At 39.1% G+C, this 23,338-nt stretch overlaps 1 protein-coding gene across 8 annotated transcripts in view; it reads left to right on the top strand.

The window, feature by feature from the left end:
- Positions 1–23,338, top strand: part of RALGAPA2 (Ral GTPase activating protein catalytic subunit alpha 2) — a 322,181-nt gene that overhangs the window by 37,150 nt on the left and 261,693 nt on the right. For all 8 annotated transcript variants that reach the window (XM_042931750.1, XM_042931748.1, XM_042931749.1 and 5 more), the window contains one exon: positions 19,800–19,857. In XM_042931750.1, the coding sequence (XP_042787684.1) occupies positions 19,800–19,857 (58 nt within the window). The remainder of the gene's footprint in view (positions 1–19,799; positions 19,858–23,338) is intronic.

The raw sequence follows: 23,338 nt of genomic DNA, 5'->3' as shown, positions 1-23,338 counted from the left end.
AGAATGTCTACTGGAAGATCTCTTGTCTTGCTTGGTGTCTGTGTTTCCTATATTTCCGGATTCAGATCGTGTATCATTTCTGTAAAATAGCTGCTGTCTCTGATCAAATGTTGACTCTTTTCTGTCCTCCTGGTGTACTTCCCAGGATTCTTATTTAAAACTCTTGCTCTCTCCTCCATGCGTCTCCAGCATGCTTTCACCCTCTTTCCCAGCCTCCTTGTGCTGCATTCCAGGGAGTTTCTTGGTCTCATCTGCTGCTGAACCATTCTATTGTGTTTTAAATCACAATTTTTTTTTCATGTTTTTATTTAAGTTTGGTGCTCATGTGTGGCTGGTTGCTTTTGATAGACTTTTGATCCTTGTTCCTTTCTAGACCTCTTTTGTTTTCTTGAACATTAACAATGTAACATTTTATGTTCTGTATCTGATCATTCCAATATTTAAAGTCTTCAGTTGTCTAAATCTGCTATCTCTCAACATGGCTTCTTTTCTTGCATACTTTTGTGGTAGGATTTTGAAATCAGATTTAATTGAACAATTTAATCTGTTTCAAGCCTGTGTTTTTCTGGAGGGTTTATTTTTCTTTTGCCGGGAGGCTGGGAGTGTTCTCGGTTGGGACCACTTTGGCTCCATTTGAGGATCCTGGTTTATAAATGGAATCTCAAGTTCATTTCCTCAAACTTAAGGTGTGGTGGGAACTGGAGTCTGGAAGGCACAGGGATCCAGAGATCCTGTAGTAGAATTGGCATTAGTTCTCTGGTATCTCAAATTGTTTCTCTTGAGCTTGTGGCTTACAGATCAGGTTTTGGCTGACTTTTCTTCTCTCACCTTCCTTCTTGCTACTTCCTTTCCTTCCATTTTTTAAGTCTTTTGTTAGGTTCCCAGTGTCCTCTAAAGCCCAAATGTGTTTTGAGAATTACATTTGCTGCCACTGATTGCAAATCTAGTTGTCCTGCAGTGAGAAAGCCCATCAGGGACCGTAGTCCTATACCTCCCACAGAGGAGGTTTTAATACCTTCTTGTGTCCAAAAATTCTAGATTAGGGAGGGTGTCATTACAGATACATTACCGTCTACAGAGGATTAGTTGCCTATATAATAGAACAAATATATATTATTCAAAGCTCCATAAAACTTTCATTTTGCATAGTAAATATGAATGAATAATGAACTGCACTACTTTTGTTTATGTTCTCTTTCTGTCTCTGTCTATAGAAGGTAGGTTGTAATTTGTATGGTTCATTCAGAGAATTAAGTAACTTCACTGCTACTTTCTACAAGTTAGTGCCATATAAAGAGATGGTTTACAAGGATTTGGAGGTAAATACATATCAAGGTGTAAATAATTGGGAAAGGCTTCCTTTAAAAAAGGTGGAATTATTAAGACATGTTAAATCACAGAAGGGATATTGTGTAAAGACAGTCTATAAATACGAAGCACAGAGGTGAGAGAGAGTTCAGAAGGCTCAGAAGGAGAGTATGCAGGGAGACCTGCTGCGTGCCTCTGTAAGTCAGGGGCAATCTGGAAGGGAACCTTTGGAAAGGAAGCAGTAGTGTTTGCATGTAATGAGCTACTGGAGACATTACAGCACTCTGATGAAGCAAGTGGTGTGCAATCAAGGCTGCTAGCTCAGTTGAAGTCGTGGTTTCAGGCAGCGAGCACACCTTTCCATCTGCCTTTATCTCCAGTGGGAGGACTTGTACTGTTTGAAGTTGACCTCCAGACACCTTTGCCTGTGGCTGCAAATCTGTGCATCGCTTAGAGTTTCTGTGGTTGCTGGTTCATGGGGATGTCTGTCTTTTTTTTTTTTTTTTTTTTTTTTTTTTTTTTACTGAGATTCACTTGTTAATTTTACTCTTTTTTTAAAAAAAATATATTTCATCGATCATTGTCATGTGTTTCAAATGGGAGTGGGGATGATAGTGTGGGACCCCATCAAATGAATTTACATTGCCATCTTGATGAGAATATAAGTGTTTTACATGGCCATCCTGTGTCATTCCTTCCTGTTGAAGTGGGTTCTGTCTTCCCAGTTTTTGTCAGTGGAAGAATGGGGCTTTTATTATGTTGGGTGACTTGGCCAAGATTGCACATCTATCAAATGGCACATAGAGATTTAACCTCTGGTCTGACTGTAGAACCCATTTTCTTAAGGTGCCATGCCACCTTCCATGTAGGAATTTCAATATTCTCCTGCTTCTGAAGCTGTATCTTACAGGCCATGTATACCAGTATGTATCTATTCTTGTATAGTTCATTTATTACGCACATTTATTGGATACCAGCTATGTGTCAGGCACATTTCTAGGTGCTGGAGATGTGGCAGTGGGTAAGTTAGACAGAACCCCCTGCCTCATTGAGCTTATGTTACATTTCATACTAACTGAAGTGTCCACTGGTAACAATGGATTTATGCCAGAGCTCCAGTAATGACTTTCTGAGTCACAGAAAATTCTGAATGGCCCCTTGTAGAAGTGATACTTTGGTGGTAGCCCTTGAGGTAGCTACTTGCATAGGGGAAAAGGAGGGCTGGGATAGAAATGTAAGGTACATGATAAATGGGCTTCAAGGCTAAATAATTCACCTGACTTTGAGAACCTTTTGGATTCAGTAGTTGAGAGGCCGTTTTAATGGTACGTGGAATTTGTTTTAATTAGGTATGGTAAGACAGACACACAGACATGAAAATGATTGCCATGAAGGAAGAAATTTTTATTGTACTCACAGGAGTACAACAGAAACAGGAGTCATCGCATGTTAGCAGGACTATGAAGAGAAGCCACAGAGAGCATACAGAGAGCAGGCAGAGGGGGGATCTGAGGTGGGGAGCCTTTATTGTGGGAAGGAAGGAATGGGTAAGGCAAGGTAAGCAAGCTAAACAAGTTTAGGATTGGATAGTTTGGATAATTTTGGCAGGCTCTGGCTGTAGAGGTGGTCCCTAGGTGTCCAGTACCTAATCCCCTGGTGATTTTAAGAGGAGGATAGTGTCCCAAGTGTGAGAGCCCATAAGAGGAGGTGGTTACGGGAGTGGATTTGGGATTTGTTGGTTTGCCTGTCAGAGGCATGCGGGCAAGCCCCAGATGTCAGAGCATCAAGAATACAGAAAATAAGAAAATAGAGTTAATACAGAGATCTTGTTTTGAGTTGTCTGCCATATTGTATGCCATTAGTACAGAAATACAGTAGTTTGGAGTTACTTATATATGGTTAAGAAAATTCTAGAATTTGATAGCAAGGTATTTCCTCACCCCTGTACCCACACCCCAATTAACATATACATTGACAGAAGGCATTTAATTTCAAAGCTTATAAATGTTCTGGCCTCAGAATGCTACTCATTTATCTATTTGTCAAGTAATTACAGAGTTAGCAATCACAGATGTACAGAACATTTGACTTCTAGATTCCTTATTTTTAGATTTATCCAAATTACCCCACCAGATTAAGTAAGTCCTGTTTTTTTTCTTCCTAGAGACCTGAGCAGTTTCTTTATAACCTGTAAAGTGTGGTGTGAGCTGGGCTAACATTTCGAGCCTCTCCAGGGTCCCTGTGTGGCTTTCTTTCACTGGTCATTGGGGGTGTTGTTCTGCGAAGGTGCTCTCTCACACACATACTGCTTTGCTTACTGCTCCTTTACCTCTTTTTGCGTAATTTTACTTCTGGCCTCCTGGTTTATGCAATTCTGCTTTCAGGGACTGCCCTTTGCTCTCCTTGTCATCTGGCCCATACTTTCAGGCTCCGTTCAGACCCACTGATTTCTTCTGGCAACTCCAGCTAGAGGTGCCCGTTTTTTTTCTGTGAACTTGTATAAATATGCTCCGGCTAGTTACCATTTCATTATAGCCAGGTGTTCTTAGTTTTCCCTGAAGGTGGCTGTGTCTTAGCTTCCTAATGAGACTATAAAGTTCCTGAGGCCTGCAACCATTCCATACAATATGTATTCTCCCTCCTATGCACCCCCTGCCCCGATTTGCACCTGTTTATATTTAGTGTTGGATTAAAGCTTCTTGAAGTCACATCTTATTTCCCATGGGGTTATTTGTGATTTTTATATTAAAAACATTTTCCTTCCTCACCTAAATCTCTCTCTGGATAAAAGAAATAGGAAGAAGGTCTCTTTAGATCAGGCCTTGACGCTAACAAGCTGTGTGGCTTTGAGTTGGGTACTCGCCCTTTCTTTACCTGGGCTTTCTTGTATGTGATGTGAAGGAGAGGTACTGGATAGCTCTGGGGTCTGTCTCTTCCAGCCCTAACAACCCATGACACTACAGATCAGGAAGTTCACGGGTAAGTCTTTTAGCATGAAATTTAATTTCACGCTTTCGTTTAGTTTTAAATGTTAAATTGACTTGACTCTGACTAGCCTTTGCAGATCTAAACACCTCACTTGCTTTTTCTCTAGGGCAACTCTATTCAATAGAACTTTCTGTGATCATGGGAAGATTCTGTATCTGTACTACCCAGTTAGGTAACCATGAGCTACATGGGCTGGTTAGTGCTTCAAATGTGGATGCTGTGACTGAAATTTTAATTATAAATAATTTCATTTGATTTAAATTTTAGAATAGCCACCTGTGGCTAGTGGCCACTGATTGGACAGAGAAGCTCAATAGTCTTCCCACAGAGCTTTGGTACCTCATTTGAAAGACTTACATCTTTTTGTTAAATGCTTGGTTAAATCCTCAGCATGGTGCACATTGTGTTGCAGGGGACTTAACTTAAGGTTTAGGGTTTTACTGAAATGGTTTCCCTGGGCTTCTCAGGCAGAGTTACCAAAGTGCCGGGGGAGATTATGCCTTTTCCTCCTCCAGTTGGAGAAGCATGGCTCCAGAGTGGTCTTATGCAAACACAAAATTGAAAAGCCACACACAGATTCATTCTACTCTTTTTATGTTTGTTTTTAGATGAAAATAAGACTTCAAATAATGGCCAAATTAAGTACTACTTTATCTCCCCATCACACCCCCTGCCTTCCCTGCACCCACTTCCCTCCCCACAGTATCAAAAAAACACTTATGGTGTCAGTTCAGGATATGTATGCTGTTTCTCCTTCTCCCTTCCTTTGGTGGGGGAGATTCAGGTTGGAGAGGCATGGGCACTAGAGGCAAACAATAGCAGATGAGCTACCCAGAGAATGTAGATGATCTGTGGGCTTCTTCAAGGGCAGTCAGAGGAACAGGAATATAACTATGGTCACTAGTGTTTGTTTTTTCTTTACTATTGAAGATGAAGTTGGCTTGTTTGAAATTTACTGTAGACTTCCTACCTACCATCTCCCTTCCCTTCCTGTGTGGAGGTAATGCTGGATTGGAGGCAGGACGTGCTTGTAGAGTCATGCTGGCTATAGTTATGTTTGGGAGTCATAACTGACCGGTGGTAAATCCAGGGCTGTGGTGGAAGCTGTCTTACTTTAATGGAATTCAACACTGGGTGTTCTTTATTGTTCCAACTGAGCTTATATAGATAGTGGGTTTAGCCTCTAATTCTTTTCCTCAAAATAGGGAGAAAGGATTTTACTAGCTTTTCTGATAATAATAACACAACTAGATCCATTGTGGTGCCCAGAGTCGTGTAAAAGAAGGTGAAATGAGTGGCTGGTTTTCCCCTCTGTATAGTTACTTTGTATTTGCCATCAGTAATTGGCGCTTTCATTTTATTTCCAATACATATGGAAATTGTAACTTTTCACACTTTAATAGCATCTCTCTACTTCAGATATTAATAATGGAGAAGAGGGGCACCTGGGTGACTCAGTCGGTTGAGCTTCCGACTTCGGCTCAGGTCATGATCTCGCGGTCTGTGAGTTTGAGCCCCATGTCGGGCTCTGTGCTGACAGCTCAGAGCCTGGAGCCTGCTTCGGATTCTGTGTCCCTCTCTCTCTGCCCCTCCCCCACTCATGCTCTGTCTCTCTCTGTCTCAGAAATAAATAAACATAAAAAAAAATAATGGAGAAGAATTTCCTGAAGAAAAACTAGAATTATGAATACAATAGGATTACAAACAGTTCTGAGATGTTTGTTTCCATTTCTCCCCTCCCTCCCACCTCACTTTCCTTCCCCCACCTTCTTGGTCCTTTCTTTTGTGGAACTGTATATCTTTTATAACTCTTTGCTGATGAAAACGAATCAGAAGCTCCTGCAGAGGTACAGGGGAAAAGCTTGGGCCAAGTCATAGACCAACACATCCAGGGCCGGTATCCAGCAGGATTCCATCACAATCCTTTTGCTTTCTTTATACAATGGCTAATGCCATTTCTTACGAGCAAATAACACAGAGCAAGACAGCACAACTGTTAGTTTTGCAACTAACCAGTTTCCCCATTCCCTGCTTTCCTTTGCTTGATTCATCATTACTTATTTCAGATTGTCCAGTGTGCAAGCATACTTCAATGCTACTCCCTCCTTCTCATGTTGAGGTGAAGGACTTCCTTCCATAAACCTCTCAGGTTATTGCCTTTTATTTTTTCCATAAGGACCACTTTACTGATATTGAGTGGAGGAGGGACAAGAAGAAATAAAATGAGCAAGAAAGATTCTTCTTAAATCCTTTGAATTTAAGTTCTTATTGAGGATTTCAAATATTTGGATGCTTCCATGGATTTTTTTTTTCTTTTAAAAGAATGATGCCAACTTTGAATGCAGCTCCTGGGTCACTGCCATAATTCTAAATGACTGATTGGAACTGGAAAAACAAACAAACAAACAAATTCAGTATAAGTTCATGTTTCCTGGAGAACATTTTAAAAAGAACTGAGCAGATAGAGACACCCATCTCCCACCCCAAAGCTGCCTGCATTCCAGCTGACAAAATCAGCACCACTGGTTATCCTGACCAGAATGTCATGTCACTTTTATGACATCAGGGGTATATTTTAATGTGTTATATATATTTTAAATGATAATACAGGTAGGTATGTAATTGTTCTGGCTTGTTAACGTTAGTCATACTTGTTTTTATTAATGTTGAGCCCTTGGTTGGGAACAGCTCCGGATGATAGCAGTATTGTTACAGCATAGTGTGATCTGCTTCACAATATTCCTTGAGGCCCCCCTGCAGGGATCACATTACAGAAGAGGCCTGGATGGCCAGTTGTGCCTTTTCTCATTTGTCTCACGTGTTGCTGGTAGTGATGCATTAGCTCAGAAATCACTCCTCAGCTCTGTGCCCTATAATGGATACTGGAGGAATAATAATTAACATACAGCCCAGGCCTTTCATTCCTATAGCCTCTGGTTATACTGGTGTCTGCTTTGAATCATGAGATGTTTATGATCTCTGCAAATGGGAAGATGCAAACAAAATATAAACATACATATAAAGTCCCTTCTGGAGATTCTTGAGGTTAAAATTTGATTATTTTATTACAGCATGGTAATAATTTGAATTGGACTGCAAGTGTCTAAGTTGAAAGCCATTTTCAGTGGATGTTTTAACTTCTAAATTTAATATTTAAGACTACAGTTTTCCTTACGCCTTGAGACTTACAGGTGAGAAACTTGGGATTGACCCAACAGGATATACTGAATTACTCAATTCACCTTGGGGAAGGGAAACTGGAGACATGTTTGTGGAAGTCTGAAATTACATTCTGGTGATTATCTGTTGCAATCCAGATGCCCTGAGTTTCCTGGCATTCTGGCCTCTCTCACATAGTGTGCTGCTGGACTCATTGGTAACTGATACCCTCAGAAACAGGTCCCCTGGAAGGCAGCACTAGCAAATGCTTCCAAGAACCCTTTAAGGGCAGATAGTAGAAACAGCATCAGGGCTAAATATATGGAAAATTCACAATAGAACTCCAGCATGTTGTACTTATTGTTAGAACAGCAGAAGATATATAAAGAGCTTTTTCTCTCCCTTTAGATTGATTGGAATTAATGTGTTAACATAATTTGAATGAGTTGGTTTCTTTTTTATAAATTTAGGAGAGAGTTGTACAAACACATGCTGTAAATTTTCTGTCTTGTTTTGTTTGGATATGTGGTGTGGCGGCTATTGTAGAGTGACACCTAGTGTTTGATGTGCTTGTGACACTGGACAGGTTGAAAGGGGAATCTGCCTGGAAGTGGGCCATGCACCAGCTGTTCTTGGGCATTCACTGAGTGAACTTGTTGGAGTGGCCCGTCCTGAGCCGACTGCAGGTCTGCGACACTTTCTAATTGTGTTGAGACAAGCTTTTTAAATTCTTTAAGTTTTGGGGATGGCAGAAACCACAAGGTGGCATCTCACTGAGGCTTTGTTAATTCTCTACTCATAACTTACCTCTAAACTCTTTGGAAGTGATTTTTTTTTTTTTCACCTTATGAAATATGACACAGCCAACCAGCTGTGCTGGTACCAAAATCAAAGAGACCTGAAAAGTGCAGTTTTTAGCCAGAAAATAGAATCTTATATGAACTGAAGAAAAGTATGGAGTAATTGTTTGTGACTGAGATCTCCCATGTAAGATCCTTGTGTGAAAAGAAGACTCCTTTAGAATCTGTTTTAGTGAGTGCTTCACTCAGAGCAAAACTATATATTGTGGGTAGAATTATGTGCTACTTTTTTTTTTTTTTTGAGAGAGAGAGAGAGAGAGAGAGCATATAATCAGGGTTGGGGCCGAGAGAGAGAGAATCTCAAGCCGGCTCTGCACCATCAGCATGGAGCTTGACATGGGGCTCAAACTCACAAACTGTGAGATTATGACCTGAGCCGACATCCAAAGTGAGATGCTTAACTGAGCCACCCAGTGCCGCTATATGGTACTAATTTGGGGATTTGTGAAGGTCTCTGGATATTCTCTCATTAAAAGCAAAGAGTCTAGTGCAGTTTGGTTTTCTTTAAAAAGATATTAGACCTTTGCATGATCTTAAACAAAGTAAAAAAAAAATAACCTCTTAACAATCTATCAAGTGCCTACACTTCTAAGTTTTTGAATTTGCATTTTCAGTACCCGATGAAAATGCTTTCCTATCGGTAGCTGTCTATTTTGATCAATATCAATAATACTTTTCTTACTCCATGGTTCTGTACATCTCATGCTGGTGCTCTTGAATACCCTCTTTTTCCTATAACTACTTCAGCCTTTGTTCAGAGTTTCAATCTTCTCTCCTACTTGAGTATCCTGGTTAACTAACTAGTCTTTTGGTCTATGATCTCTGCCCCTTGTGTCTCCCTCTCACACCTGGAATGCTGTTTGTATAATGTAATTCTGGTTCCCTTGGCCTTTAAGATGAAGTTTGAACTCCCCTGATGTTCAAGGCCCTTCCTGATCTGGCCTCTACCTCTCTCCATTCCTTGTTACTCGCCTTACTTTTGTTCCCACTGGCAACAAAGCAGCAGGGTTTGCTTTTGTTTTTGTTTTTGTTTTTTCCTGCTGTTGCTTAGTCTGCCTAAAAATGCCCTCCACTGCCTGGCGTACTCCTGTGTATCCTTCAGGATTCAGTTCAAGGGTGATCTCCCTTTGGAAGTGTGCCCTGTCTGTACTCCCTTGTGCACGTACTGACATCCCTGATGTTCTTGCCTTTACCCTTTAGGGCTGTCACTTTTTGAGCAGGAACAGTTTCCTATATCACTTTATTTCTGAGCCCTCACATGGTACCTGGCACAAAAGGGGCACTTAAGAATACTTACTAATGAGTCAAATAAATGTTTGATTTAGAAGGTATTTGTTTTAATTACCTGCACTGATTTGCAGTGCTTGGAGATGTTTTCATTCTTACAAAACTTACTATAAAAAAAAAATTGATTTCTTCCTAAAATCACCTTTTTTCAACCTTTTGAGTTTAAAATTTAGAAGGGTTTTTTTTTGTAGGCATACCTATACAGATTTGCCTCTTTCAGCTTTGACCAGTTTTTGTTCTACAGCATTCACGTTGTTGATAATCTTTAGTCTATAATTATATGGGTTTTTTTTAACCTGAGTGTTGCCAAAAGAATGTTTTAAAATCCCTCAAGTACTTGCAATTTTTTTTAAGTTTAAACTCTCAAAGGTGGGCTTGCAATGCATTGAGTTTTCTTGTGACTTGTGCAACTCCTACTTTGATGGTTTTATTCACATGGTTTAGAAAAATAACTTTTAATAAATTTTCATGAATGTTAGAATCTATGAAGTGATTCTACAGACTTGTCTCTCTGCATCTATCTATGAAACAACTCTTAACTATATTCAAAGATGTTGTATTGCACTGTATTGCCTGTTATATCTTGCAAAGATAGAGTGCATTAAAATCTCCTATTATAAGTGTATTAAATCTCTCAGTTTCTGCATTTGTTTTATTTTCATGCTATGTTATTGGTTGCATAAAGTTTCATATTATCCTTAAATTGTGAATTACACTTTTAATCTATTTGAAATGATTCCCTTTGTCCCCCTTAAAGCCTTTTCACTTGATATTGATACTGCTTTGCTGTGTGTTTGTACCTATGCATGCCTGATATGTTGTTTTTTGTATTTTATTGTTAATCTTTCTGTGTTTGAAAGCCAGTTCTGATTGACTTGGTCTTTGGTAGAGGAATTTAACCTGTTCGTATTTATGATATTTTTTTGTGTGTGAAAATCAACATTTTTGGTTTTTCTTCTACTTTTGTTTTTTGGGAAAGAGGTCACTTTCACTTCATGGAATATACTTTGTGATTATAAAATATACTTTCTATTTTCTGTCATTCCAATAATTATCCTTAAATTAATAAAATAGTATTAAAACTTTCTTTCTTGTAATTATTCATATTAATAAAAAACAACAGTATTTGATGATAGCCCCCTTCTTTTACTTTAACCACATATATCTTTTGTACTTCTCACTTATCAGCTATTTTAAGTATTTTGTATCCAGATTTTTTTATATATAATACTTTTAGAATGTTATTTCTCTTATGTTAATCATTTTGAGGATTTACTCTACTTTTCATAACCATATTAACTCCAATTATATAAATATAGCTCACTGTCACAGTGTTTATACCCCTGCATCTTTGTTTTTGGATTGTTTAATCTCTGTATTTGCTGGAATGTGAATTTTCCAGAATGTGAATTTTCTTAGTATGTTGAAGAGGGGATATGCAGCTGGTACACTTCCAGGTCTATAATATTTTTTCTTCTAGCTTCAAACATATATAGCTGTATATATACTTTCCAAATTGTACTCTTTTTTTCCCTCAAAACTCTGGATTTGTTTGCTTTTTAAAATAGCTATAGTTTGTTTACTCTAGCTATCTTTACCATGGCACCTGGTCTACTTTGGGGCTTCTGTTCTCCATATGGGTGTATATTCTGGGGTGCATTCTACTTGCCTTGGCCTACAATGAGCCATGGACTGCACTGTCTTCTGGAGTTAATGTTGCAGAGAAAAAGACTGAGATTAGCCCGACTTTTGTTCCTCTGTGGATATTCTGATTTTTTGGATTTGTGTAGGAATTTTAGTTATATATTGAATTTACAACTTTTAATGTGCTCTGTCTAGCTGTTTCTCTCTGTTCAACCTATTTAGTTCCTGGGAGGCCTTGTGATACACAGGGTTGCAGTGGGGGTCTCTGTGGCAGACTCTAGATTCATGCTTTCCGTATTTTCATCTTCATGTAATATTTCCTCATTTCAGAATGTTACTTATTTGTGTGTCATCGTTTTCTTTATTTTCCTAGGTCTTAAAAAAAAATTCAGGGTCCTCTTGGATCTTTTAAGAACATGACTCAGAAATTCTAAAACAATTACCCTGTTTCAGAAAATCTCTTTCAGAAGGAGGAGTTTCCATATTTCTCTAGGATGATCTCCTCCTTCATTGCATATTCTGGTGTGTTCTGCCCTCACAGGAGGGGCACCACCTCCACCCCACATGATTCCGTGCAGGTTCATCTGTGCTTTAAGCAGCAATTCCTCTAAGTGTTTTGCTTGTTGGATAGGATCCTTTACCCTTTCTGGGTTTTAATTGCTTAATGTGGCTTTCAACATTTTAATATTGGTTGAATTCTAAAATACAGGAGAGAGAAATTAGATGTCCCTCCATTTTTATTACATCCCATATTTCCTTCAGGGGTCTTTGTCTTGTATTTTAGTCTCTCTTTTGAAATATATTTATTCATTTTCTCCTTAGCTGAGAAAAGTATTGCCTCTCAAGTGATGACCTAATCAAGCATTAAGGTTTCCTATAATGTTTGGAAACACAATTCCATGCTTTGTTATATCTTTTTCTTAATTAAAAAAAATTTTAACGTTTATTTATTTTTGAGAAACAGAGACGGACAGAGCATCATCAGGGGAGGGGCAGAGAGAGAGGGAAACACAGAATCCGAAGCAGGCTTCAGGCTCTGAGCTGTCAGCACAGAACCTGACATGGGGCTCGAACCCATGAACTGTGAGGTCATGACCTGAGTGGAAGTTAGATGCTCAACCAACTGAGCCACTCAGGCACCCTTTACATTTTTTTTTAATGTTTATTTATTTTTGAGAGAGAGAGAGAGCAGGAGACGGGCAGAGAGGGAGAAACAGAATCCGAAACAGGCTGCAGGCTCTGAGCTGTCAGCGCAGAGCCCGACACAGAGCTTCAAACTCACCAACTGTGAGATCATAACCTGAGCCAAAGTCAGATGCTTAACCATCTGAGCCACCCAAGCTCCCCCCATGCTTTCTTATCTTTATCAAGTGCCTACTTGCGAGGTTCTGTGTTTCTACTGTGTTAGAGTATGAGCACCTTCCTTAAACTAGAACATTTCCTTGTGTCTGCCTGTACACATGAACTAAAATTAGAATTCCCGTTGTCTTGCTCTTTTTTAATTTTTCACTCATCCCTCTCTTTGTGCATGCAGTGCTTATTAGGAAACATGACATGCCAAGTGCTGTTCTTGAGGTTGGGGATACAAGATGGCTAATAGAGGGTCCCTTCTAGCAAGGAATCTAGCACCGAATGGTAGGGTAGGTCCTGTGTTTGTCTAACTGGGAAGCATGCTGGTGAGGGGTGTGGTGAGAGATAAGGTTAATGTGGGCCCTTTTGAAGAGGTGATGGTTCACTTCAGTTTTAAAGACTGAAGAGGATGTAACAAGATGGAACTGTGCTTTCCTTGCTCAGTAACAGCATGGCTAGTGATTAGGTAGATAGCGTACTGTTCTGGAAGGGATTGCCATAGAAGGAGAAGGAGAAGGAATTGCTAAAGAAAGCTAACAATGTAGCTATCTTATATTTAACATTATGCAGTTCCTTATTTTAACTCATTTCTCTTAAATTTTAGTTCTGAAACAAGTGTTGACACCCAGAGATCAATGTACATATTTTGTCTACACCAGAAAGCTGAGTCATTGTCAGTAAGAGATGCATGGCTAGGCCCATGACAGCTGAAGAATAAGTTGTCCTCTCTGTAGGTCTACCTGGAAGTGACCATGCCACCAGCCTCCTCCTCCCCTTCCCATGGGTCCTTCTGAAACCAGACTGTCCTTGTGGCCTTCATGGTATTTCCATTAAACTCATCTGCCCAGATGTCAGAAGTTTTCTTCTCATTTATTACTCAAAAGGTCAAGGAACTAAGACTTATGTTCTTTTAGATAAAACTCCCTATTTTTTCCATAGTTAACACTTCCTTTACCTTGCACCCTTGTGTCATGTGGCTAGTTTCAGGGAGAGTTGCAGCTCGTGTTCCCTACTTCTGGACATAACAGGTTTAGTTGGTCATTGTTTTGGTAGATTACCTCACGTGAGTTAGGATGTTATCTTGTCCTCATTCTTCACCGCCCTACCTTTCTAAGTGGAATTGAAATCAAGTGTGAATCTACTGGGATATGTTGCAATCATCTGGTAATAATTTGGGGAAAAAATGTTTCCCATACAAATTAAATGAAGATCAGCAGTTTTAAAGTATACTATAGCATCCTGTATGAACTCCAGCTTACATTTCGCATTATTCCCGGTCATGCAGTAGGTTCTGAAGAAAAAAGAACTATGGATAATCAGTTAAAAGAATGACAGATTCCCTGATGTGCTGATCAGTAGTAATACCTAATTTTGATTTCAAGTGTGCTATAATGGATTACCATATAGATGCAGCTGAGCACTGAGCATTAAACAGAGTCATGTGTTTTTCAGAAAAGTAATATTTATTCACACTGTGTGGCTTTCTTGAAATTTTTTTTTATTTTACTCTCCAGTGAAACTACAAACAAGATGTCAATAGCTTATGTGGCATTCACAGTAGTGTAGCTTAGAATATCAGCTGCAGTAGAAATGCCATAATTGCCTCAGTAAAGGTAGGCTTCATCTGGTACTTTCTGAGGGACAGGCTTAGCATTTAGACACAGATGGTCATGTGGGGCTTTATTTTTATTGACTTCAGAGACTTTAATGCATAAAAAATGGTCCTGGCAATATTTGGGTACAAAAAGAAGCATCAGTGTAGGTGATGTTTCAACCTTTGAGTGGTTGTATAAGATTCTGTCCATTTTGGAATGTTTTTAGTAGCTCAGATTGGGGCATGGTGTTTCATATCCAAACCTTACCGAGTTTATTTTTGAGTGTCTTTAAAGTCCATCCATTTTATAAATCTGAAAACTTTTATCCAGAAGTGGTGATGATGATAGACCTGACCTCAGAACAAGTTGGAGACTACTAGTGGCCTACTGACAGTATCCAACCATCTAGATACACATCATCCCACTGCATTTTTTATTTTCTTTATAGTAAAAAGACATTTTTCTCTATTGCACAGTAAGAAAAGAAACTTAAGGAGATAGGGTAAGTATTTTGGAAAGCTGAAAAGCGTGATTCAGTGCTGAATTTCCTGACTAAAAGTAAAGGTCTGAAGAACAGGCATGCCAAGCATTTGTATAGCCCAATATAAGATCTATCCTGAATCTGTGGGGTAATTTTCTCAGCATCTTCTATACGACGTTTTGAAATCAAGTGGCAGAATGGGATCAGAAGATGATCTCAGAATGCAGCCAGGGCGCCCAGTACCCTTGGCAGAGAATGCACGAGGAAGTAGGACACTGAGTCCTTGCCGTGCCATTCCCTCAGGAAGAGTGAGCTACACAGGAGGAGGCAGAACAAGGACAGGAAGCATTCAATGGACCGAGGCTTTGGTCTATGTGTGGCAGCAGCCCATTGACGAGAAACAATGCCAGCAGACAGGATGCCCCTGAAATAGGGTTCACTGCTCTTAGTACTTCAGCCTCTTAATATGATGAGAATATTCTAATTAATAATTGGAAGATTATTGTGGCTGACAGAGTGATGTGCAGCTCACATCACCCTTCAAGAAAGAATTTGCTACCTAGCTGCAAGGAGTAGGGCCAGCTGGCAGCCCGAGGCTGTAAGTGCCTTCAGCTCTCCAACCACAGTCGCTCTCTTCTCATCATGATGCCCAGCCAGTGACGGAGCAAGGTGGTGGTACAAGGACCTCGCCATTTTCAGGCACACATGGCCCCTCTAATGTGCCATCTTTGCTCTGGAGCTTCTGCTAGGCTGGCAGATACTTTCAGCTCTGTATGGTGGTCTGAGGCTCCCAGCCCCCTCCTACTGCTTCATTTCCCTTGCACAGATGTTACTTTTCCAGTAAACCAGGGCACTGCTAACTCCACCACAGCATTCATCTCCCAGAGAACTCCACCTGCAACGAGTGTTATTCATCTGTTATCAAACATGCTGAATTAGCCTTTGTAATACATTTTTTTAAACTTTTTTTCAATGTTTATTATTTTTGAGAGAGACAGAGACAGAAGATGAGTGGGGGGAGGGCAGAGAGAGAGGGAGACACAGAATCTGAAGCAGGCTCCAGGCTCCGAACTGTCAGCACAGAGCCTGACGCAAGGCTTGAACTCACAAACCATGAGATCATGACCTGAGCCAAAGTTGGGACACTTAACTGAGTGAGCCACCCAGACACCCCTGTAATACATTTTTTTAGTGAAGGGAAAGTTTGAGTTTGAACCGTAAAACTAAGATGTAAATGGAAGCCTTGTTTCTCTCTTCCGTCTGGAGACTTGTAAGCCCATCCCCAGGTCGTACTTTTTCTGGGCTATAGAGCGGCTCTTTTGGGTTGGAAATAGACTGCTGAGACCCTGATCTTTATTTTCAGATCCAGAGTTGTTGATTTTCTCACACAAACCTCTTTGCTTGTGATGTTTTCCTATAACTTGTAGACAGCTCTCTGGGTTCTCACTCCTGTCTGTGGCCTTGTCTGTAGCTCCTGGGCATGTTCAGGTTTACATTCTGTTGGTAGGACAGTGTTTGCATGGGTTCTTTTAAAATATTCCATAGAGAACTGATATATTTACTTCTGATTCCCTTTTAATATAGTGGATCTTAACAGATAACCCAGTTGATACACTTACTTCCTTTTGTGTATTATTCATCTTATACGCACGTTGATATATATTGCAAGGGGAAGACCTGCTTTTATTTTTTCCCCCCAAAGAACCATTTACTTGCCTTTGCGCAATGTATAGATTGATCCGTCCTGCCTGGTGTTTGGTGTCTGGCTGACGAAGGTTATGGGTTCTTCGAGCAACAGATAACGTTGAGTTTACTTGGTTTGATACTGAAGTTATTTTGTTAGGTGGCAATCAGTTTCTTATATTTTCCATCATCCTTAACTTTTTCTAACTAGTTGTGCATATAAATAGTCATAAGTATTTTTAATCTTTAAAATAAATAAATGTGCAAACACTTGGCACATCAAAAATTTCTTTTTTGACCTGTGCACACATGTCTCTAGCTTCTGCTATACCTTCTTCATCCTTACTGTCTTCAGAGAGCTTCAATGCACTGATGTCTCTAGGGTCTCATCTTCTGTCATTTTAAGCCCTCTCGGAGGGACCTTATGCATACATATTTTCAGCTGTTGCCTATATTCTGTTACCACCCAAGTCCTGCTTCTGCCTTCCAGACCCATATATATCTAATTGCCTAGAACATCTCCTCTAAGAAGTCTGTTGACGCCTCCAATTCCAGGATGTCCAGAACCAAATTGGACATGTTTCAATTCTGGGATTCCTTCTGGATTTGATGTCTTAGATAGGGGTATTGCCATACTGAGCCACTAGGAAATCCTTCTTGAGTACTCCATTCACCACAACTACTCTGTCTGACTGCCAGCTCAACAGTTTTACCTTCAAATATCATTATTATATGCATCTCCTCTTTACCGTGCTGAGCTTTGTCCAGGCTATTTCATTCCTTCTCTGAAATGTTACCATTGCCTCTTCATTGATGTCTCTGCCTCTCGTCTCAGTCATCTTAAATCCCGCCCCCCCCCCCCCCCAGCTGGAACTTGTTCAGGGACTGAACCTGTTCAGTGCTTCATGAGATCATGGCCTCACCTATCTCTCCAGTTCCTTCTCCTCCCATCCTCATCTACCTACTAACCAAGTAGACCCTCTAACTGCTGCTGTTCTTTTCAGATATCAAGCTGTTTTTGCCTCTTAGCCTTCACACATGCTCTTCCTTCTATTCCTGTTCTCCACTAGGCTAATTTAATTAATCCTACAAGTCTCAGCTCAAGCATCCCTTTTTTCTGGAACCATTCTGTGAAGGTTCTGAGATGAGGTGCTTTCCCCCTCACCTCTATACCTCCTCATACAAACTCCTATTGGGCTTTTTTCTTTTCCTCTTGAATGATATTTTCTTTATCATCTCTCTTGCCCACTAATCACAAAACCCTTAGAAGGAAGAACTAAGTATTTTATGAATATGAACTTATTTTTGCATTTCAGACACCAAGCTTGGTATCAAGTGTGTAGATATTTTTCACTAAATGGGATTTGATTGTCCATTGTGTGTGTGTGTGTGTGTGTGTGTGTGTGTGTAAGTGTGTTTGGGAGTATGTCCGCATTAATACAGAATAAAACAGGATATAGGATACACTTTAGAGTTATGGACTTAAGAAATACCAAGTCAACATGTTCTAGAGGAAGTCAAAAGTGGAAATGTAGGAGAGAGCTCGTGTCAGTGATTGTCAGCCATGTGGTCAGCCACATACAGCTTTTAATATATATAATCAGAAATGGTCTTCGATATAGTTTTATAGCATTTTCATCCGTGTAGATGTGTGGTATGAAGAATTTGTAAGAAATACCATAACTAAATATATTTATATTTTTTTATTTATGTTTGTCAGAGTTTGAAAAATTCTTTTAAATCATACAGCTTTTATTCTTTGAGTTTTCTTTACTAAGTTCAGGGTTTAAAAACTGCCCATACATTTTAACGTAAATATCGGTCATCAGTCAATGACATATAAGGAGTACAAAGGTACATTTTATGTTAACGTGAACAAAGGGACAAAGCAAAGGTCAGGATGACCTGTAAAACTCATGGTTTTACAAATAAAATGAATGCAGAATTCTTCTACTGAGTATTTATTGAGCACATGCTATGTGCCAGCCATGCTCTAGGTGCTGGGTGTACTTAAGAGGAAAAGACAGAGGTGTTCTTGCGCTTGCAGGGCTTACACTCTGGTAGAAGAAATACTGCCTTCAAATGAGTGAACTTGAAGAAGACTTCAGTGAGGGATGAGGGCTATGAAGAGGACAGGGCAGTAGAGAAAGCATCAGAGCAGTGGGGAGGGAGCCAGGCTCTTCTAGAAGGAACGCCCAGAAAAACCTCTATGGGGAGGTGACGCTTGCAGTGAGAGCCGGATGGTGAGGTGGTGCCATCGGTGCCAGGCTGTGAGTGGAAAAGCATCCAGGCCGAGTGTGAAGTCTGTGCCATTTGGAATCACCTGCGTTTGATGCAAGTTTACCTGTTGTGCCTTTTCTCAGTAGACGTTCTTATACATTTACTGTCGTCACCTGAGAACGAATGATGCGATACATGTATGTTATTGACCCACTTGGAAAGTTAAGATAAGAAAACGAAACAAAACAAAACCCCAGGCAGGTTTAGATGGAGGAGGTAGTTTATTAGCTGCCTGGAAATACACTTATTCGGGAGATCTGGATATAAATTTTTTACCTTCGTCTTTTAAAATGTTAGAATATTAGCTTAGATAACCTAGAAAGAAGATTTTTCGTGGTAAAATAGTGATATCTTTCAATAACAAGAAAATATTTTGACTGTTTTTTTTTAATTTCTACATTTCTTAAAAAGGTGGTTGCAAATAAAGTACAAGGAATCTTATGATCCAACAGTAACTTGCCAAAACTTACTTTAGAGTAGGGAAAAAAGAAAAAGGTCCTTTGGGTCTTGGGGAGGGATTTGCTTTTATTAGCCAAATACTCTTGTGTGTCATAAATTCATTCTTTATCGTACCTTCCAGTGTTTGGGGCGAAGGAGGTGGAAGTCCTGTCTGCAATCTGAAACTTACTCTTAGCTATTAATTTCAAGAAATTCTTGGCAGCAATTTCATTTTGTTATTTCACTGAATGAATGTTCAAGGTCTTCTCTTCTTTGTTGTTCATATTTCTTCGCAACTCTGGTCTGTATCCAGAGACTAGTAATGATAATTCAAACGGGAAATTGAAGGCCAAAAAGCAGAAACCTGGGGCATCTAGCATTTGAGAAATTATTCTTTTAATTCTTAAGCAATGGCTATGATTTAATTAAGATAAAATTATCATTTTAGGTTTTTTCCCCCCTTCTTTTCCTTGTTTTCTTTTAGGAAGAATTAAACTTGGGACAGTGATGTCTTTAAGGTACTCAGGTAAAGAAGGTTGCCTGGGGCAAGTAAGATACTGTCCCATGGGCTACAGGGTCAAGTGTGCTATTTACATTATTATAAAACATTTGTTTTCTTTCTGTTTTCTTTTCTGAACTATGTATATACTTTTCACACATAGTACTATCATGAAATGTGTAGTTTATGTTCTCTTTATCTTACCAGTTTTTAAATTTGTTTTATAGAAAATACTGCAGTTTCTACCTGAACGAATTTTCTTTCGATGGCATTACCAGAGTATAGGTAAGAACAATTTAAAGATTTTTAAAATCATATGGATTTTTTTTCCAGTCAAATTTTTAGTAATGTTTTATATAACTAGCACCATCAAGATTAGGTTATAACAAAGAATGCTAACAAGGATATGTTGGTCAAAAGCAAGACAAGTCCACTCTGGACTTTGGAGGAAAATATAATATCTATCCCTGCTCTAAAAGTGCTATTTAAAAAGAATGGTTCATAGATCTGTAGCATCAGCCTCACGTGAGAGCTTGTTAGAAAATGCAGAATGTCCGGCCCCAGCCAGACCTGCCAATCACAGTCAGCATTTTTTTAAATGTTTATTTACTTTTGAGAGAGAGAGAGCACAAGTGGGGAAAGGGCAGAGAGAGAGGGAGACAGAGGATCCTGACAGCAGAGTCTGATGCGGGGCTTGAACCCACAAACTGTGAGATCATGACCGAAGCCAAAGTCGACACTCAACCAGGTCTCAAGACAGTCTGCAGTCTGTAACAAGAGCCCAAGGGGATTCCTGTGGATAAAAATTGTTTGAGAAACATTTGATCTGGAGGATTTTTCTTAAGTGACTTCATTTTTTTCTTACAAAAATATCTTGTTCTTCATGACTTTATCATTGATCAGAGCTATTGTGTTTGAATACGTTAGTGTGTGGCAGCAGGAGGGAACTTGCAATATAGCCAAGTTACCACGGCTGCCCTTTCTGTGCAGCTCTTGACATCAAACATTTCCTCTCAACTTAATATTCATGGCATAGCTGGCATAATTTGTGATATTGATGGTGAACCTTTCTGTTTAAAGAGTATCTGGTTTGGTCTGTCTGCCTTAGAAGACTTCTAGTTGCTATAATTTTTATACCTTGCCAGATGATCATATTTGCGGAGAGCATAACCTCATAATGGCATCCTACTATCTGATCATTCATTCATTCAAATATTTATTGAGGGAGAAACAAAGTTCTGAGGCTGAAACAAAGAATATGTCACCATCCTTGTATTGTGTAAGCTGATTGCCTGGGGTGAGGGGTAGGTGAGAATAAAATAATTAGAGTATAACTGTCGCTATGAAAAGTATACTGGTAGCAACAAAGAAAGTTGAACAATTCTATTCAGAAGACCTGAGGAAGGCTCCAAGAGAGGTAAATCTCCACCTGAGCCTTGATATATGAGTGCAGAAAGGGTTTTCTAGATGAGAGATCAATGTGTGAAAGACACAGGACCTGAAAGAACATGGCATGTTCGATGAATATTTCAAAATTCAGAATCCCAAATTTAATTTAGTACTATTTATGTGAAAAATGTTACTGGCCCTTATATAAACTGAACTTAGTAAAGTATATATAATAAATACATCTACTGAACTGAATGATTAAATCCTCACTTTAAGGTAGTGCCTTGGTCTTTAAATCTTTCAAACACACAAAGAAGATTTTCCTTTACATTATAGAGTTATTGATAGCATTTCTGTTGATACTTCAACCTTGTGTATTTGAAGTAAAAACTTAAAAATCAAATGCTAAGTATAATCTGAAGAGATACCACAAGGACTTGTAGTGCTCCGTGGTGTAGTGGGAATGGATGAAAATGAGAAATAACATGCGGTATGTTTTATCTGTGCTAGATATAATCCTTCCATTTTGTTCGTATCTTATAGGAAAACCACACTTGTTTTCTTCAGATAGTACTTTAAAATGTCTGTAGATTAATAGCCCCTTCTCAGCCTGAATGAGCTTACTAGAACTAGGTGTAGAAATTCATTTGCCATTTGTGTTGTGCAACTTTATGCGCCTCATGGGTGGTGTGATGTTACCTTAATTCTGGCTGCTGTTACCACATGGACTGGTTAAAATTGTGGGTACAAGTAGCTTTTTACCCAGTTTAATAGCATCTGACCATGAACAGTGACTCTTGGACTGGGATTGCAGAGGAATAGTCCTTTTGAACCAGCATAAGAGCAGGTGTTGTTTACCTCGTTAGTATGTAGAATAAGCTAGTTTATCTAGTGTATAGAATGAGTTATATTTCAGAATGCTGAAATATGGGCATTTGCATATAAAATCATCCTGTACTGATGTATGACAGACATTAACACAATGTTGATGTCTATAGGTAACACCCCAGGGACTGGGCACTGCCCTGTAACCAAGAGGATTCTTATTTCTGTAGCCTAAGATATGAATATTCAGCAACAGTGGCATAACTAAATCCACAAGAGCCTCAGTCAGGTTAGTCAGGAGTTGCCACCAGATGAGTTCAGATTCAAGTCAGGTCCTGTCCACTAGTGAATTGCACACAAAAAGCGTTAGTTTTCATAGCTTTCTGGATTTTGAAATTGCCAATAAAGGATTGTGGATTTGTAACTTTACACATTTTTTGACATACCTCACTCTCTTGCATTCTTTTCAGTTTATTCGGATTTGTTAAAATGGTTATCATTTGTCACTGAAGGTCTTGACGAAGTTAGTTGTAAAAACTAAGTAAATATTAAGGAAACACCAGATTTCAGAGGAAAGGAACGTGTCTTAAATATTTCCGTAGCATTGGTATCTTCTTGACTTCTGCAAAACCTCTTGAGTCAAGGAGAGGAAGCTTTTCACTAGTCAGTGCCAGACATTCTAGGTATCTAATAGTTCTTATTTTAGATCTTTTACATTCTATATACCTAGTATTTCTTACTAATATGAAGAACACTACTGTATAAACTTTGTAATAAAATGTTACTGTGGTTGGTAGTGGCCAAGGTTCTCTGAAATACTGGGTTAGGATCTTAAAGCTGGGTTTGCACACCACTGATTCAGTATGTTTCCTGTCTCGCACTACAAATAGTGTCACCAAGTATAGAAACCTAAAATAAGAGCAACTCCTACATTCTGCAAGTCTGAAAAGTTCTCAGACCTACCGGATAGCCAGGTTTTATCCTGGGAAGGAAGAAATTAGTTTGAAATACCACCTGACACATTGTTTGAAGTCAGTTTCCTATCATGCCATTTTGTTTTGTCTATAGTGAAGAGAGACATTTCATTTCTCTCAAAATTGTTTTTAAGTTTTATTTTATTTATTTATTTTTATTAGAGAGAGCAGGAGAGAGGGGTCAGAGGGAAGGTAAGAGAGAGAGGGAGAGAGAATCTCAAGCAGGCTCGACACTTAGCACAGAGCCCGACACAGAGCTTGAATCCCATGATTCATGAACTATGGTATATGCTAACCTGCTACTTAACTGTTTATAAATTTCCATTACTGATTACAAATGGGAAAATTTTCCTGAAGTCATTTTATTTTGTTTTTTTTAGTAATATTTATTTTTTATTTTTTAATTTATTTTATTTTATTTTTTTATTTTTAAAAATTTATATCCAAATTAGTTAGCATATAGTGAAACAATGATTTCAGGAGTAGATTCCTTAATGCCTCTTACCCATTTAGCCCATCCCCCCTCCCACAGTCCCTCCATTTTAGTTCAGTAAATCACGATGGACAAGGGTGGCCAC

The sequence above is a fragment of the Panthera leo genome, chromosome A3 (assembly GCF_018350215.1).
Source record: "Panthera leo isolate Ple1 chromosome A3, P.leo_Ple1_pat1.1, whole genome shotgun sequence".
NCBI lineage: Eukaryota > Metazoa > Chordata > Mammalia > Carnivora > Felidae > Panthera > Panthera leo.
The sequence above is the reverse complement of the archived record's forward strand: the minus strand, read 5'-3'. Positions and strand labels throughout refer to the sequence as shown.